Source organism: Solanum dulcamara, chromosome 10 (genome assembly GCF_947179165.1).
Source record: "Solanum dulcamara chromosome 10, daSolDulc1.2, whole genome shotgun sequence".
Taxonomy (NCBI): domain Eukaryota; kingdom Viridiplantae; phylum Streptophyta; class Magnoliopsida; order Solanales; family Solanaceae; genus Solanum; species Solanum dulcamara.
This window is the reverse complement of record NC_077246.1, coordinates 57,218,166-57,234,800: the sequence shown is the minus strand read 5'-3', so window position 1 is coordinate 57,234,800 and position 16,635 is coordinate 57,218,166. Positions and strand designations below refer to the sequence as shown.

The 16,635-nt window shown below is 35.1% G+C and overlaps 1 protein-coding gene across 2 annotated transcripts; it reads left to right on the top strand.

Annotated features, from left to right (window-relative positions):
- Window positions 1–9,213: 9,213 nt before the first annotated feature.
- Window positions 9,214–12,891, top strand: LOC129870562 (6-phosphogluconate dehydrogenase, decarboxylating 2-like). 2 transcript variants are annotated; one of them, XM_055945384.1, is made up of 2 exons: window positions 9,214–9,592; window positions 11,109–12,891. In XM_055945384.1, exon 2 carries the CDS (start codon window positions 11,118–11,120, stop codon window positions 12,573–12,575), a length of 1,458 nt encoding a protein of 485 aa, XP_055801359.1. In that variant the 5' UTR covers window positions 9,214–9,592; window positions 11,109–11,117; the 3' UTR covers window positions 12,576–12,891. The 2 variants fall into 2 exon arrangements, with proteins under 2 accessions (XP_055801359.1, XP_055801360.1); XM_055945385.1 differs by lacking the exon at window positions 9,214–9,592 and adding an exon at window positions 9,838–9,846.
- The last annotated feature ends 3,744 nt before the right edge of the window (window positions 12,892–16,635 follow it).

Below are 16,635 nucleotides of genomic sequence, written 5' to 3'. Positions count from 1 at the left end.
AGTTTCTTATATGTACCTAACGACCTTCGATGCAACTTTTATGTATGACTCTTCAGGACAGTGCATGCATTGACTTAGTACTTGAACTAGAAAAGCTAGATCAGATCTAGTCATAGTGAGGTATAAAAGTCTTCCCACTAGTCTTTGATACCTCCCAAGATCTTGTAATATGTGATCCTCAACCCCACTTTCACGTGGGGATTCACTCATCATACTTCACTCAGGTTAACTTCTAGTTTTGTTCTAGTGGAGTTCCTATAGGTTTAGCGGCCCCGTCCACACTTAGCTATTAGTTCTAGGGCATACTTTTTTTATACATATGAATCCCTTTACTTGACCTAGCACATTCAATTCCTAGGAAGAATTTGAGCTCACCAAGATCTTTCATCTTAAACTGTTTCTGTAGATCCTTTCTGGTTCTAGTTATGAGAGTTGTGTTGCTACTAGCGACAAGTAAATCATCCACATAGACAATACAATGAGAATATCACTGTCAACTTGTCTAGTAAATAGTGAATAATCATGGTGATTAATGAAATCCCAACTTGACCAACACTCAGTTAACTTCAAGTTCTACTGCTTAGGAGCTTATTTGAGACCATATAAAGACTTGTAGAGTTTACAGACCTTAGTACCATTCTCCCCCAGTCTAGTAAACCCAACAAGAATAGACATGTACACTTTCTCTAAGATATCCCTATTAAGAAAAGTATTACGAACATCCATTTGGTGAATGAACCACCTTTTTAAGGCAACGAGAGCCATAATGGATCTCACAGTAATAATTTTTGCAACAGGTTTCACTGTAGTCCAAACCTTCTTGTTGGCTAAAGCCTGCGATACCATCCTAGTTTTCAATCTCTCCTCCTCATCTATGGACTTATACTTCACCTTGTACACCCACTTACAACCAATAAGTTTCCTAACAGGAGGTAAATTCATCAGGGACCATGTATTATTGTCTTCCAATGTAGTAGGTGATCAGACATAGGAAAAGAAAAAGAGTTGGATTTGGGATTAGTAACAAAGTTCTAAAGCCAAGAGGGAGGTTTACTGGCTAAAAAGACTTCCTGGTAAAGACAAGTGTAGTGGTTGGCTGAGACAGTGCAAAAGGACTAGGGGAGTTAGGTGGGGTTTGAGTAATGGATGGAGGAGTTAAAAAAGCTATAGGACTAGAAAGAGGGACCTAAGATGACTCTAAGGAATCAGAATGAGGGAAATAAGTAACATGAGGGGTAGGAGTAGGAGTAGGCTCAAGGATAACTAGTGTTAAAACAGGAAAAATAGGGTCAGAGGAGACTTGTATGTCCTTGAAAGGAAAAATATCTTCCATGAACACAACATGTCTATTAACAAACATGAACTTTGAGTGAAGATCCTATAATAGGTAACCTTTTTAAGAGGAGGAGTATACCATCATGATAGTAGGTATGGCTATAAGAGAGAATTTGTCATGGATTTTGGGACACATACCATAACATAAATAACCAAAACTTTAACATGGGATAAAGAAGGATGATGCAAATAAAATATCTCAAAGAAGGACTTATAGTGAAGGATATGTGAGGGAATTCTGTTGAGAAGTACACTGTAATGGTAACACACTCACCCCAAAACCTCAAAGGAACATAAGCTTAGAACTGAGTGCCCTAACCATCTCTAAGATAGATTTTTGCTTCTTTTCTGCAATACCATTATGTTGTGATATATATACACAAGTACTCTGATAGAGTATACCAAGAGTAGATAATAGGGATTGGAAAGCAGTACTAAAGAACTCACTCCTATTGTCAGTCCTCGATATTTTAACAGTTGTGGAGATTAAAATTTGAACTTGTGTAAAGAAGTGTCTCAAAACTACTATTGTATTTGATTTAGATGCTATAAGGAACACCCAAGTAAATCTAGAAAATTCATTCATAACAGTCACAAAGTATTTCATTTCATTATGAGTAGGTCTCCTATAGGGACCCCAAATATTACAATGAACCAACTCAGACACTGCATTTGAAATATGAGAACTTATAGGAAAAGGAAGCTTAGTTTGTTTAGCAAGTGGACAAATATTATAAGGATACTACACTGTAGTATCTAAAACTTCAATACTTGAAGATTTCTTTATCATATCTATAGGAGCATGGCCTAGTATTTTATGCCATAGAGAAATTGAGTTAGGATTACCAACTGAATGGGTACTATTACTATTTGCTGAATGAGAAGGAACTAGACTATTGAAACCTTCCTAAGGAATGTATAGACCTTGGTCTTGTTTACCAATCCCATTGACTTGACCATTTGAGAGATCCTAAAAAATATAGAAGTTAGGAAAGAAAGCTGTCATACACTAAAGTTCTTGGGTAAGTTGTGAGACAGACAGAAGATTGCACTTAAAGTTATGGAAAAATAGAATATTCGCAATGAGTTGATCACAAAAGCTTTGGTACTACCAACATGTGAAACTGACACAACAATTCTAAAAGGTAGCAGAACTTGTCTCCTTTCAGATTGTGGATCTGACCTACATCTATCTAATAGATCAAGCTTAGATGTCATATGGTTGTATCTCTAGTATCAACTATCCATTTTTTATCTACATACTTGGACACTAAGGCAAAAGACACTACCTGCAGTAGTTGCCTTAGATGAGTGTTCTCCTCCACTTTCACCTCATTTGGCCAGCATTTGTATGATTTGATGGTACTGATCCTGTGTGAAGAATGTTACAGGTATAGTTAGATTTGCATCACTCTGTCGACTTTATGATGTATCTACAAACTAAGTAACTTCAGCCTGATTAGCATAGGAGCTCGAGGTTCTACCCTTTTTCTTTGACCTCTATCTAACCGGATATCCTTTAACCTTTAAGTATTGTTCCTTGGAGTGTCCTCTATAACTACAAACTTCATACGCAAGAAGTTGTTTGTGAGGTTTATGTGGTTTTTATTGGTTATCATAGTGTCCTTTTCCTGGATTACCATCACCTCTTGGCTGATGTCCAAAATTGCCACCACTCTAGTTAGGACCACCTCCTCCTTTTTGACTAAATAGAGCAGTGCTTTCAACAATTATAGGAAGGGTACTTTCATGACCAGCACTTTCCAAGTTCCTTTAACTCTCATGATCTACTATTAGTGAGTAGACTTTGTTCATATTAGGAGTTAGAGTCTGCATCAGGATTTGACTTCTAGTAGCTGAATAAGACTCATTTAATCCCATAAGAAACTCAAGTAACCTTTGTTAATCAAAGTGATCTTTGAACTTTTTTGACTCATCACATAAACAGCCAAGACAAGGCATAATACAGTCAAACTCATTCCATAAGCCTCTAAGAGTAATGTAGTAATTTGTAACTGACATAGCTCTCTGGGTGAGATTGTGGATCTCATTATGCATTTGATACATATGTACACCATTGATTTTATCAAACCTTTCCTTTAGATCACAACATACTTTGTGAGCATGTCCATCATATACAACACTACTTAATAAACCAGGTCGAACAACAATCATTATCTAGGACAACACTTGTCACGATCTGAATCCTCGAGTCATGATGACGCCTACTATAACCTACAGATAGAGAAGCCAACCCACGTCTCAGAACTACGAGTAATGGAATGTAAGGATAGAAGACCGATATTCAGCTAAAAATAGTAATAATACAATATGAATCACAAATAAAAGACCAGAACAAAATCAAAATATATAAACTAAAGATCCCTCCAGAACCTGGAAGTCACAAGTACATAGCTACTAACAAAATGAGTACAAGTCCCACAGAAACAAGACTATCTCAAAAAGAAAAAGATATGTAAATATATATACAGAGGGGGACGGGTAAATTCAGGACGTTGTGTGCTCACCCTCGCCTTCAAACAGGACTGCACTTGGCTCGAGATCAACGTTGATAGCTGATGCTTGGACCTACATCACAACAACAAATGCAGAGTGTAGTGTGAGTACCAAAATAATAGGTACCCAGTAGGCATCATAGGCCGACTGAGCAAGAAAATCAAAAGTAATATGAAATATGAAAATGTAAAACACTGCCAGAGACAAGAATGAGAATATCAAATAGGTATGTACACAAACGTACTCACACACGAAAAGAAAGAGAGTAGTTATCTAAATTCGTCAGGCTCCTATAAGACCGATGGGTACGCTTGTGCATAAGTTAAGAGTAAAACCCAAATAGAGTCTTTTAAGCTCGCCAGGAGCAAAGATGAGTTGAGGTGAAAAGAGAGAGCCCGATAAAGTACCAACAATGCCAGAACTTTCTGTGGATTTGAACCGGACTACTCTATGAGATAAAAATTGAACCCAAAACTAGAAAGAGCTAAGGGCTTGAAACAGATAAAAATGAAAGGATAAAGGACTTGAACAGAGATTTTGATTAACCAAGAACTTGAACTAAGGATAAGATAATCTTGGACTTGAACCACGTATAAAGTATGAATCAGGACTTGAACTGAGGTGAAGGTAGCTATGGAATTGAACCACGACTTCAAAATGTGGTGGAATTGAACCACAACTGAAGAAAGGCAAGGACTTGAATCGAGGCTATATTACCCAGGCAAGGACTTGAACCACATCCGGTGGAGTGAATTGGGGACTTGGACCATGAATATAGGTAAATCGGTTAGAATTAGGATCAACGGCTAATCGAGCATCACGGGGAGTAACCCCAACTGAGTGCCATAATAAACCACTCTAGCCCAAACCACATCCAACCAGAATCGATGAACAGTCTTCCGAATCAAAAGTTAAGTATGTCGGAATTGATGAAATTATGGGAATTATGGATAAATGGTTCCAAGAGCAGTGTTATTTCCTAGATAAGGCCCAGACTATCAGACTCAAGTCTGTTACATCACTCTACCGGAAGCTAAGCCGTCCGAAGCAAAGTCGAAGAAGTTTCAAGGCCTGGCAAGCTTCAAAAGTATGCAAGTCTATTGAAAACACTAGTCTAAACCTAGACTAAGGCTATACATACTTCCAACGATGTAAACAAATCACATAATACACACCATAAAGTATGGATGATCAACAATAATAGGTGACATGCTTCAATAACCTGAATTACTCAAAAATAGAGTCTAAGGCATGATTTTTAGGAATTTAGCCTACTTACCCACCAATTACCCCCAAATTCAGACAAATCAAATATACCAATGCTAAGTCAAACCCAATCAAAAGAGAGAAAAGTCGTAGCCTACCTGTAGGCCGACTACTCCCGCTTCAAATCACGTTGCTGGAGCTTTTCCCTTTCATCGACCTTAAAATGCTTCCATGTTATTAAAAATAGAATCACAACATCAATACAGTCATTTTAACATTAAAATTATTGAATTCGGAGATAAATCAATTTTGAAGTAAAAAATAAGAGTGTGGGACCCACTTTGATAATTCCTGAATTGACTCCATAAAAAGGTCCTAAACACCCCCCCGAACTTGTATTCCAAAATAGACACAATTTGGGGGGAAAAACAACATAATTGAAGACATGCATAATTTTCACAATTTTAGCGAAGAAGAACACCCATGGCAACAACTATATTATAGATTTTACCTCAAACGAAGCCTCCCCACTCACTTCCAAACACTCATATACGTTCTTCCAGTAAATATCCACAATCCAGTCTTTGAATCACTAATTTTGGACAAGAATCGAGAGAGTAATTCACTTTTGAAGTTGGACATATAAAGTTGATCGTGTCTCTAGTCTTAATGAAAAAGACCAGAGAATTGTTCATCGCGGTTGCGGCCAAAGTGGCCCGTGATCATGAAGGCTTTGCAAAAAAGACATCGTGAACGCAACCTAAGGCCCGCGATCGTGAAAGCCAAGGGACCAGAGGTCCGGGATCACTACCCTGGTTCGCGAACGCGAAGGCCTGACACAAAGTGCTTTGCAAATGCGGCTATGATGGCTCGTGAACGTGAAGGCTAAACATGGCCTACACCAACACCAGTTGTATCAACAATTTTTTTCAAGTTCAAAATCTCTGATGGGGTGCTCGAAATTCTTTTAGAATCTCGTGTGCGCAAACGATATATGTTACCCCACTAAATTCAATGTTCCGGACTCAATGGTTCATTCAAAATTTTCATACGAGGTTATTTTAATAAAAAGTGGATCCTACACTCAAATGTCATATTTAGCCAATTTCCACAATGAGCCTCAGAATTAGATCGGAAGCCCTGGAAAGTGAAGAAAAGGTCGTTCTAGACCAAACTCAATATTTCAAAACTAACCGCACTGACAAAATTTTCTTCCGAGCATGTTTTTCAAGAATGTTAGCTAAAGTCAATATTAGGACAAATTTCAAAGGCTAAAGCGCTAAATGGCCCCCATACTCGTATTGAATTTCTCGTTACTTGCACCGATCATGCTACTAGCCTAATTTGGCCATTCAGAGCTGATGAAAACGTTTGAATTTTGTTCTGAAGTCGTTTACCTGATGTTATGACCGAAATCAACTTTTTAAGTTTCAAAAGCTCCAAAATAAGAAAATGGGCCTAAAACCCAAAGAAACGACCAGGTGATCGAACAGTAAGTGCCAGCAAGTCATAAATGACTTGGAGTCGCTATAAGAATGCTCTAAATAATGAAATGAATGCATTAGCTCAAAAATGACCTAGAGGGTCATTACAACAACACTACAACACTGCATTTCTCCCAAATATCAAACAATTCAGGTGCAATTTTAGATTTAGGGAAACTACCATTAACAAAGCCTAACTTGCTTTTACTAAGGAGTTCAATACGCATGGATCTACTCCAAATTGTATAATCTTCTGAACTGGTAAGTTGAAGAGAGATTAGAGAGCTACCTGGAATATCATTAGGTTGGAGATATAATGGATGGTTGTGATCTATGATTGGAGCTATGTAGTTGGTTGGTCCAGCAGCTGCATGTGTTGTGTTCGAGTTCAAGTTTCTAATTTCCAGTGATCCAGACGCGACTTCAGCTATGTTCATCTTTGAATTCAGCTTCGAATCTCAATCTCTAGTTTGAATGCTTACTCTCAACTCAACTGATCTTCAGTTTAGAATCTAAGCAATTCAGACTCTCAAACAGGAACACATACTTTTTTTAGTCTAAGATACTTCGAGGTTCTAATATCATGATAACTCCATTAATGGAGATTGAACATAAGCGAAAGAAGAAGAATATACAGAGAAATAGGAGTTGTGTATTGAGAAAGAAAGAAAGAAATTAGTTACAACTAATTAACACACATGTGTAGAGTGTTGTATTTATAGAGCACATGTAGGATCACTAATTCCTAACTAACTTCTAACAAACTTTGCCAACTCATCTAATCATTGTAGATTGCTAACTCTACACTAAGGTTAACACAACGTTCTAATTTTTTATAGTTCAAGGATACATTTGACATTTTTTCCTGTAAAAAAAATCAGATATTGAATTTTTATTATTAATTAATGAAGATAAATATAGCCCCATTTAGATAATAATAAATGAACGTATATGATCAAAGAATTAGGCGAGTGCAAATCAAAATCATTTCACAAGAGTTCACAAACTTGAACCCTTTCTCTTCTATTAGGGTCAGTTACGTTTATCCTTTACAAATTAATTTTTATTTTATAAATTTTTATTTTTACACACAAAATATCTCCCACCACACTGTTAGAGTATACAATATATGAGCAGCGGAAGCATAATACAGAATCACGAATTACATATTAACTAAATAACATAACTTTAAAAAATTCGAAAAGAACAACTAACTTTTCCAGTTTTCCACACAAATTGCTCAACTCCGAAGGATCCAGAATGTCTCCTTTCTGCTGCCTTCTACTATTGACCTCATTAATTTTTCTTAAATTGAAATTTGAGTGGACAAGCGAGTATTTCTTTTTAGAAGAGGATGATCTTCTTCTTCCTCCAAGATGCCTTTTTATACGCCCAATTTTGGTGTAATAAGATCAGCCATAAGGGCCATTCAAAAGGACATTTAAAGAGGTAATAAAGACCATAAATGACCATTGAAAATCAAAATCGTTTTTGCCTTTAATTAGCAAAACATTTTTGCTTTTAAACACCATTTAAAAGTTTGAATTTTAAAAAAATTATTTTAGAAGATCCGTGATATATGACTACTTCTATTCTTTTACCTTTTCCCAAATACGGTTAATTAGTCAGGCATAGTAGGGACCACATATTTATTTAACAGAGGCTTCCAATTACGATAATAATTCGCAAAAGAATGAATTAACCATGTCGTAATAAATTAGAAATTATTCCACTAAAAATCTGTGATTGCACTCCTTGATTTAATTTCGAAATCCACCATTACTTCTTATTTAACTCCCTGTGTTAGAATTACCGACACTAGTCAATTAAATCAAATTTTCTGAAAATTTAATTTATTGACTAAATTAATCCTTTATTATTTCATTTAACTTATTTCATGTGTCAGATAAAATCCATCTACAGGGTTTCACATGAAAACTTATAATTAACCATAAAGGGGTGTCTTCAACTCGGGGCCGAGACACGGTTCTATCAACTAATTATTATTTCACTAATGTAATTTGTCATTATCCAATCTACTAGAATTTTATTGACTCATTGAAAAAGTCTCACCTTTTAATAAATCAAAACAATAAATCAAATCACATAGATCATAATAATTATATCAGGACTAAGAGTACAAGTACATGTAATGGACTAGAGAATTTATTTAATAAATATTCAAAACATAAATAAATATCTCTAATTTGGCCCGTTCAATACATACAAAATGTAGTAGCACAAGAAGTTGAAATTTAACAATTTCCATAATTAAGATCAAATTAAATTTAATCTTGTGTTACGATCAGCAAGATGATTGTCCTACTTCATCGATGATTGTGAACACAAATTTATTACTTATATGAATCGATACTTTTAATCTTCTGTGTATGAGTTAAAATACTCCATATACAAAATCGTATACTATGTAAGAAATGGATGCATATATATATATAATGATCTATTTAAATATTTAAATCAAGACTTTGTTATCAAAATATAAATAATATTTACAAGGGACTAAATAAAAATACTATAACACAATTATATCATTAATAGTATATCCGAATGCACACTGCATCCCATTAGGGTCAATTGCTATTTGAACCATTCTCATTAAGAAGGCATGTCTGTTTTTTTTTTTTGGGTTAAATAAGCAATAAAAATGAAAAAGGTATGCTGACGAATAAGGGAATTTCAGAAAATATTGAAAAATATGATTAATTAAAGGAGCGCATTATTGGAAATTCATGAGAACACTATAAACAGCAGGCATTATTTGACAGAAGAAAGATCCACCGCGTTTGAGAAAAGAAAATTAGACCCATCTTTGTGAACCCATTTCTCCCCATTCTTGAAGTAGTCGCTTCTAACAACTTGACTTGAACGTGAGTCCACACCATTGAATTATATCTTTATTTATACTCAATTTTCTATCAACCCCATTACCATTATTTGACGTAAATCTCATAGATTTGTTGGTTGAAGCAAGTCTTGGTTCTTGGTTGAGGTAGTAAAAGAGATTCTTGAATCAGTTTAATCTGTTAAAGGTTTGATCTTTATAACCTTTCTTTGTTGATCTTGAATCAGTGTAATTTCATGTTTTTTTTGTTGTTTCATTTACTTGAAGTAGATTTATTTTGGTACTTGGTTGAGGTAGTAGTAGCTTTTGTTGAATCAGCTTAATCTGTCAAAGGTATGATCTTTATATATGATTGTTTACTGTTTTGATCAATTTAATCTGTTAAAGATTTGATTATCTTTTGTGATTATTTAGTGTGTGAATCAATTTAATCTGTTAAAGGTTTCATCCTTTATTTGTTATTGTTTAGAGTTTTGAGGTCAGTTTAATCTGTTAAAGATTTAATCCTTTAGTGTTTGCCTAAACTCTTCGATTCCGTTAGGAGTTGCTCATTGTGTTCCATTTGGGTGTTTTATGATTGTATTGTTTCCATTGCTGGTGGATTTTATGGTACTTGTGGTTTATAATTCTAGGGTCTCCTATTTATTGTCCTCAATTATTTGTGACTTTTTGAGCACATTTGTTGCTACTTCTTGTGCTTTTAGGTAAGAATGTTGGACCTTTACTTTTTATTTCATCAGATGGTGAATCAGGCTATTTACTTGGTTCTTTTATTTGCAAGAATCATCCTTTTGTCTGCACTTTTTAGTATTTTATGATAAATTAATCTATATCGTCCTATCTGCTGTTTTGTAAAGCCATTTGGACTCAATTTTTCTACTTTTGCTTCCCTGATCTTGTTAATACTGTGTGTATTCAGTTTTCAAAAGTCGTGCCTCAAATGCTTTCTTCTGGCCTGGTTTCATGTCTCAGCCCCGATATTCTTGTGGTGTTAGCCAAAACATGGTCCATTTGCTTAGATTTTTGGGGTGATATTGACCTTCCTGAGTTCATTTAATGTTTCAAAAACTGAGTCGGTTAATAAGTTTTGCCACTAAGCTCGTAAGTTGAGTCTATTTATAATTCAAGAAATTGTCTATCCATGGGTTCTGTAGCATTGAAGGGAAACAGGATATGTGAATTTGAGATGGACAATAAGAGAGTTGGCTATAAATCACTTGTATCTGTATTTTCTCATTTCCTCTGGTATCATTCTTCTTGTCTGCAAACCTGTCTTTTAAAGTCACATTTAAGGAGTCCGAATTTTCATTTCCTTGGAGCTTGTTTTTGGATTGGTAAGATGCGGAGCCAGCTCTATCTATTTCTAATAATTGAATTTTCAGTCATCTGAAATCTTTACCTGACTTTGAATAGTGAAGTTGTTCTCTATCTTAAGCATCTTTTAGCAAATCAACTTTAAACCATTCTTGGTATTTTTGATTAATGCAATTACAGTAGGAATCAGGTATCTCTACGTTTTATTTGATCAATCCTTGGGACAAATAGCCAGTACAACTGTAAGAATGACAGGAAATTCTTGCAGAATCGGCTTTAAAAATTTCTGAGATTTGTTCTCTTTATTTCTAGTCCGTTTCTCTCTTAACCATTCCTGTTTTCATTTCATTGTAAGGGAAAAATGACATTCTCGCATCTTCTTATAACAGGTAACCAACATGGCTACACTGACAAGAATTGGTCTTGCTGGGCTTGCTGTTATGGGACAAAATCTTGCTCTCAATATTGCTGAGAAAGGATTTCCTATATCTGTTTACAACCGATCAACTTCAAAAGTTGATGAGACCGTTGAACGAGCTAAAAAGGAAGGCAATCTTCCTCTTTATGGCTTTCCTGATCCAGAGTCCTTTGTACTCTCTATCCAAAAGCCCCGTGTCATAATCATTCTTGTCAAGGCTGGTTTACCAGTTGATCAGACCATCAGCACCCTTTCAGCTTTCATGGAGAAAGGAGACTGTATCATTGATGGTGGCAACGAATGGTATGAGAACACTGAGAGGAGAGAGAAAGAAATGGCTGAGCATGGTCTTCTTTATCTTGGAATGGGAGTATCAGGTGGTGAAGAGGGTGCACGCAATGGACCTTCAATGATGCCTGGGGGTTCTTTTGAAGCCTACAAATACATCGAGGACATCTTACGAAAGGTTGCAGCTCAAGTTCCTGACAGTGGCCCTTGTGTTACATATATTGGTGAAGGAGGTTCTGGAAATTTTGTTAAGATGGTTCATAATGGAATTGAATATGGTGACATGCAGTTAATTGCAGAGGCTTATGATGTACTAAGATCTGTGGGCAAGCTCTCTAACGATGAATTACATCAAGTCTTCTCGGAGTGGAACAAAGGAGAGCTTTTGAGCTTCTTGATTGAAATCACAGCTGATATATTTGGAGTCAAGGATGATAAAGGAGACGGGTATTTGGTGGACAAAGTTTTGGATAAAACTGGGATGAAAGGTACTGGTAAATGGACTGTTCAGCAAGCCGCTGAATTGTCAGTTGCTGCACCCACAATAGCTGCATCATTGGATTCAAGATTCCTTAGTGGGTTAAAAGATGAAAGGGTTCAAGCTGCCAAAGTATTTGAATCTAGCGGGGTTAGTGATATCCTTGTTGAGCAGTCCGTGGACAAGAATCAATTGATTGATGATGTGAGAAAGGCACTTTATGCATCCAAAATATGTAGCTATGCTCAGGGCATGAATTTGATAAGGGCAAAGAGTGTTGAAAAAGGATGGGACTTGAAACTAGGGGAGCTTGCTAGGATTTGGAAGGGTGGTTGTATTATCCGTGCTATATTTTTGGATCGGATCAAGGGGGCATATGACAGAAACCCGGATCTTGCTAACCTACTCGTTGATGAAGAGTTTGCAAAAGAGATGGTTGAACGTCAGTCTGCTTGGCGAAGAGTAGTCTGCCTAGCTATAAACTCGGGCATCAGCACACCGGGTATGTCTTCAAGTCTTGCTTACTTTGACTCATACAGGAGGGAAAGTCTTCCTGCCAATTTGGTTCAAGCTCAAAGGGATTATTTCGGTGCTCATACTTATGAGAGGATTGATGTGCTGGGGGCTTTCCATACCGAGTGGTTCAAGATTGCCAAACAGTCAAAGAACTGAGTTCTCTGATGTTTTCCTTTTATTTGACCTAATTGAATAATGTTCTTGTTGTCATTGAATCTAGGAGGTTAGGTCCTGTAGTAATTGAACCTGGTCATGTGGTCTCTCAAAGGTTGGCACTTTACCTATGTTGTTGGTCATCCTATTTGTATTGTAGGCCTTGCCGCCTTTTCTTGCATTTTATGTCCTTTGAGTTACATACAATCATATACAAACAGAGAATGTATTTTTCAATGTACTGGAGAAGTCTATCAGATCTTCTCCAGGCCTTTCTTTTTCACTATAATGATGTGCATTTCTCTTTTTTGTTTTAAAATTATTTGAAGCCATTTCTCTACTCCCTCATCTTACATTATTCAAATGTTGTGCATGCTGGTATCTTATTTTTTACAAAACCGTGGCGTCTGGGTCAACTTTCATACTCCTCGACTAATTCCACGGGATACCTCCCACCACCAACAGGTAACAGGTAACTCTATCTACCACGCTAGGACAAATGAGAAGAAATCACCACGTGTTTTAGTCTCTGCTGGAATTTGAATTCAGGCCTCATAGTTTTTAACCCACTTCATTGACCACTAAGACACACCCTTGGATGCATGCATGCATGCTAGTATCTGATTTAGTATGAATGTTCTGAGAATCGTCATAGTCCTGTTTGTGTCATCAAAACCAGGAAAGATCTGTGTTGCAAATTTTCCCTGTGTTCCTATTAATAGGCAGTTGACCTTTATATAATTTTCATAGTACATAGGTAATGACATTTCATTTGGAAAGTACTATGCTCCCAATCTCACTTTCATCATGATGATACTAAAAGCTGTTTGGGAAGTATCTTTTCCTGATCTCCCTTAGACAAGTAGTAAGACGAAACACGCTTCCTGAATGTATCTTTTCCTCAACCTTGAAGTTTTTTCTAACTCTCATGACCAGAGTCAAAGAAGTTGACCATACTGAGGTTGGTAATTTATGATTCTAAATTTGGTTCTACTATTTTTGTGGAGCTTTCACTTCTCTCTTTTTCCCCTTTTTATGAGTTTTTACTTGGAATCAAAATTTAGAAACTTGTGTATTTTTCAGTTTCTTTTGATTCAGTACTTTCTTCAGGTAAGTAGTGAGCATCACTTCAACAAGAAAACACATGAACTAATTTGCTAGTTGTTATTGATAACTTAATATCCAGATCTTGTTATTATCTATCATGATACCAACTCTATTAATTGGACATATCCAGAACTTGTACTTCAAGCAATGCCTCTCGAGCATGAATTATTTTTCTAGTTGTTGTTATATCCAGTGTAATCCCACAAATAGAGTCTGGGGAGGGTGGTGCATACCAGACTTTAACCCTCTCCTTGTGAAGATAGAGAGATTGTTTTTGATAACTTAATATCCGGCTCTTGTAATAACTAACATAGCAGGGGATGGGTTTCTTGACGTCACCCAGACAATGTCCGACCAATACATTGTGCATAAAGCCTGAATGCAATTTTTTTAAAGGCTTACATAAAACATGCTTGGATTGTAAAATTTTCATGTGTTTTCAACATAGGATGTTGTTCCATCAAGAAATTCAACTTTGGTCATGCCCACTTCTCAGTCATATCTATATTAAGCAAGATTTCATTGTCGCTCTTACTTTTAATTCTCCTGATTGGAGATACTCTATTTGTTCATAAATGCATGTTTTAGTTTGAATTCCTGTTTTACCTACCATTAGCATCTATCAGAACTTAACTGCAGAGTAGTTGCAATTATGGAAACTTTTTAGGCATCCTAGATACTTCTTTCTGCATAAATATGTACCTGGCAAATGCAGAGATCTCTGATAATAATAAGAATGAGCCGATGTTAGAGTGGTGTGACTAGAATGGAATTATCATCTCAGTTGATTTGGTTTTTGATTAAGCTGCATTGGCAACGATGATCTCAACTACTTGGTTTAACAAGGTCGTTGTTTGCAACCATTTTCTCTAACCTATAAAAAAATAAATTGCAATCACAAAAAAAGAAGATAATAGTAATTTTATTAATCAGTTATGAGTAGTAAAATTCAGTTTGTTCTCTTGATTTCTCTCTCCTAAATGTTTTCCGTGATTTGAGGCTCGTTAGTAGCGTATTTCCTGAATATAGAATGATTTGCACCTTTTCAGGATGTGTTTGATCTCTAGGAATGTCACACAACACTTTGTTGTTTTAGGTTAATCTCCCAGAAAAACTCTGTTAATTTCCGAGAAAAACTCTATCGACCACTCCATTCTTGTCGAAAAACTATATAGTTGAATAGTTGATGTCGGATCTCTCTGTTAGCGAATGCATTCACTAACTCCACTGTCCTGAATATGATCCCCTAATGAGTTATGTAACTCCCCTATTTATAATTGTGTAGACAGTTTAAATATTTCCGAACTCTCTTGGAGGATTCTAATTGGCTAGCTCATTTGAGTTGTCAATCTTATCACAAAAGCAATGTGATAAGGTTGCATGTAATGGACCGAAACATGTCATTTTAGATGCTTGATTGCTTTTGATCGACAGTTGTCATATTATTTTATTTTGAATTTGACTAGAATTTCATATGGTTGAATGTACCTCAAAATCCACTTCACACTATTCTAGGAGGACTTATATTTTTTGAACGTAACCGCTAGTCTAATCTCATGGCATGGTTTGGTCTGTCCCACCTGTCGTAGGCTAAGGAGTAATATTAACAATATGACACTTATGATATTAAGAAATACTAGTTATAAAATACTTGTAATATTTTTTTCAAAAATAATCAGTATAATTTTCCATTTCCTATGTAAATAATGCAATAAAAGAGAAGATGAAAATTATAAATTTAATTGGATATGAAGGTATAAATTTATTGAATATGAAGGTAGTAGTTATATATTCATGATATAAATTTGTTATATTAGACGGGTTTTACTTGTAAGTAAAGATTTTATTTACCAAATATGACATTACAAAATAGAAAAACAACAAAGTTTGGACATCCCCAAACCTGCACTACCAACTATCTTATATAGCCCTAAAATATAAAGAGAAAATTATAGAACTAGACAAAATTATCAATTTATTTATGTATAATAACTTAGTTTAAAAATATTGTAAAAAAAGATTACATATTATTTTTATAGCAAAATATTTGATTTTAATTAAAATCCTAAAATACATCCTTTTTTCACTCCTAATCAAATACACACTCTCTCCTCAAACTCTCTCTCTCTCTCTCTCTCTCTCTCTCTCTCTCTCTCTCTCTCTCTCTTCTGTTTTAATTCTTCAATGTCTATCCATATTCCACGAAAAATCTTCCAAAATATTTTCCACCAGAATTCCGTTGAAACAGGTAATTATGTATTTTTTCAGATTTTTTTGTCAGTTTTAGTGCTATTTTGTATTTTTTCAGTTTCTTAAGTATCTTTATTTTCCAAATTATTCATCAATTTGAGCCGGTGTATCTTTTTTTGGGAGATAATTTTGCCATTTTTTAGGTTTGGGGTTGTATTTTGTTCCAATCCATATGCATTTTGAATTAAAAAAATAATTTATATCCTCAACTTACTTGTATTCTAAGTTTATTTGTATAATAAATAGCTTCTTTGTATCCAAAATTTATTTGTATCATAAATTTTCTTGTATTCTAAAATTATTTGTATCCACTATTTATTTGTCTTATAATTACATTTTTTTAGTTCAATCTCAATTTGTATTTTTATTGTTACTTTGTATTACATATCTTGGTTAAACTACATAAGTGTATTCACCACCAATAGCATCAAAGTTGTATTTAAATTCAAATACATAAAAGTACTTTTCTTTTTGTATTCCGAACTTAATTCACCATCAAAGCATCAAAATTGTATCCAAATTTAAATTTATATAATGTACACATTTGTATTCAAATCTTTGAACATTCTTTATACAATTCAAATGATATATCAAAATTGTATCTACAAATTATTCGACTTATGAATCTCACAATTATATGTATTCCAAATTATTACAAATAGCAAAAAAAAAGATGTAAAAAAACAGATTCAACCACGATTTTGAA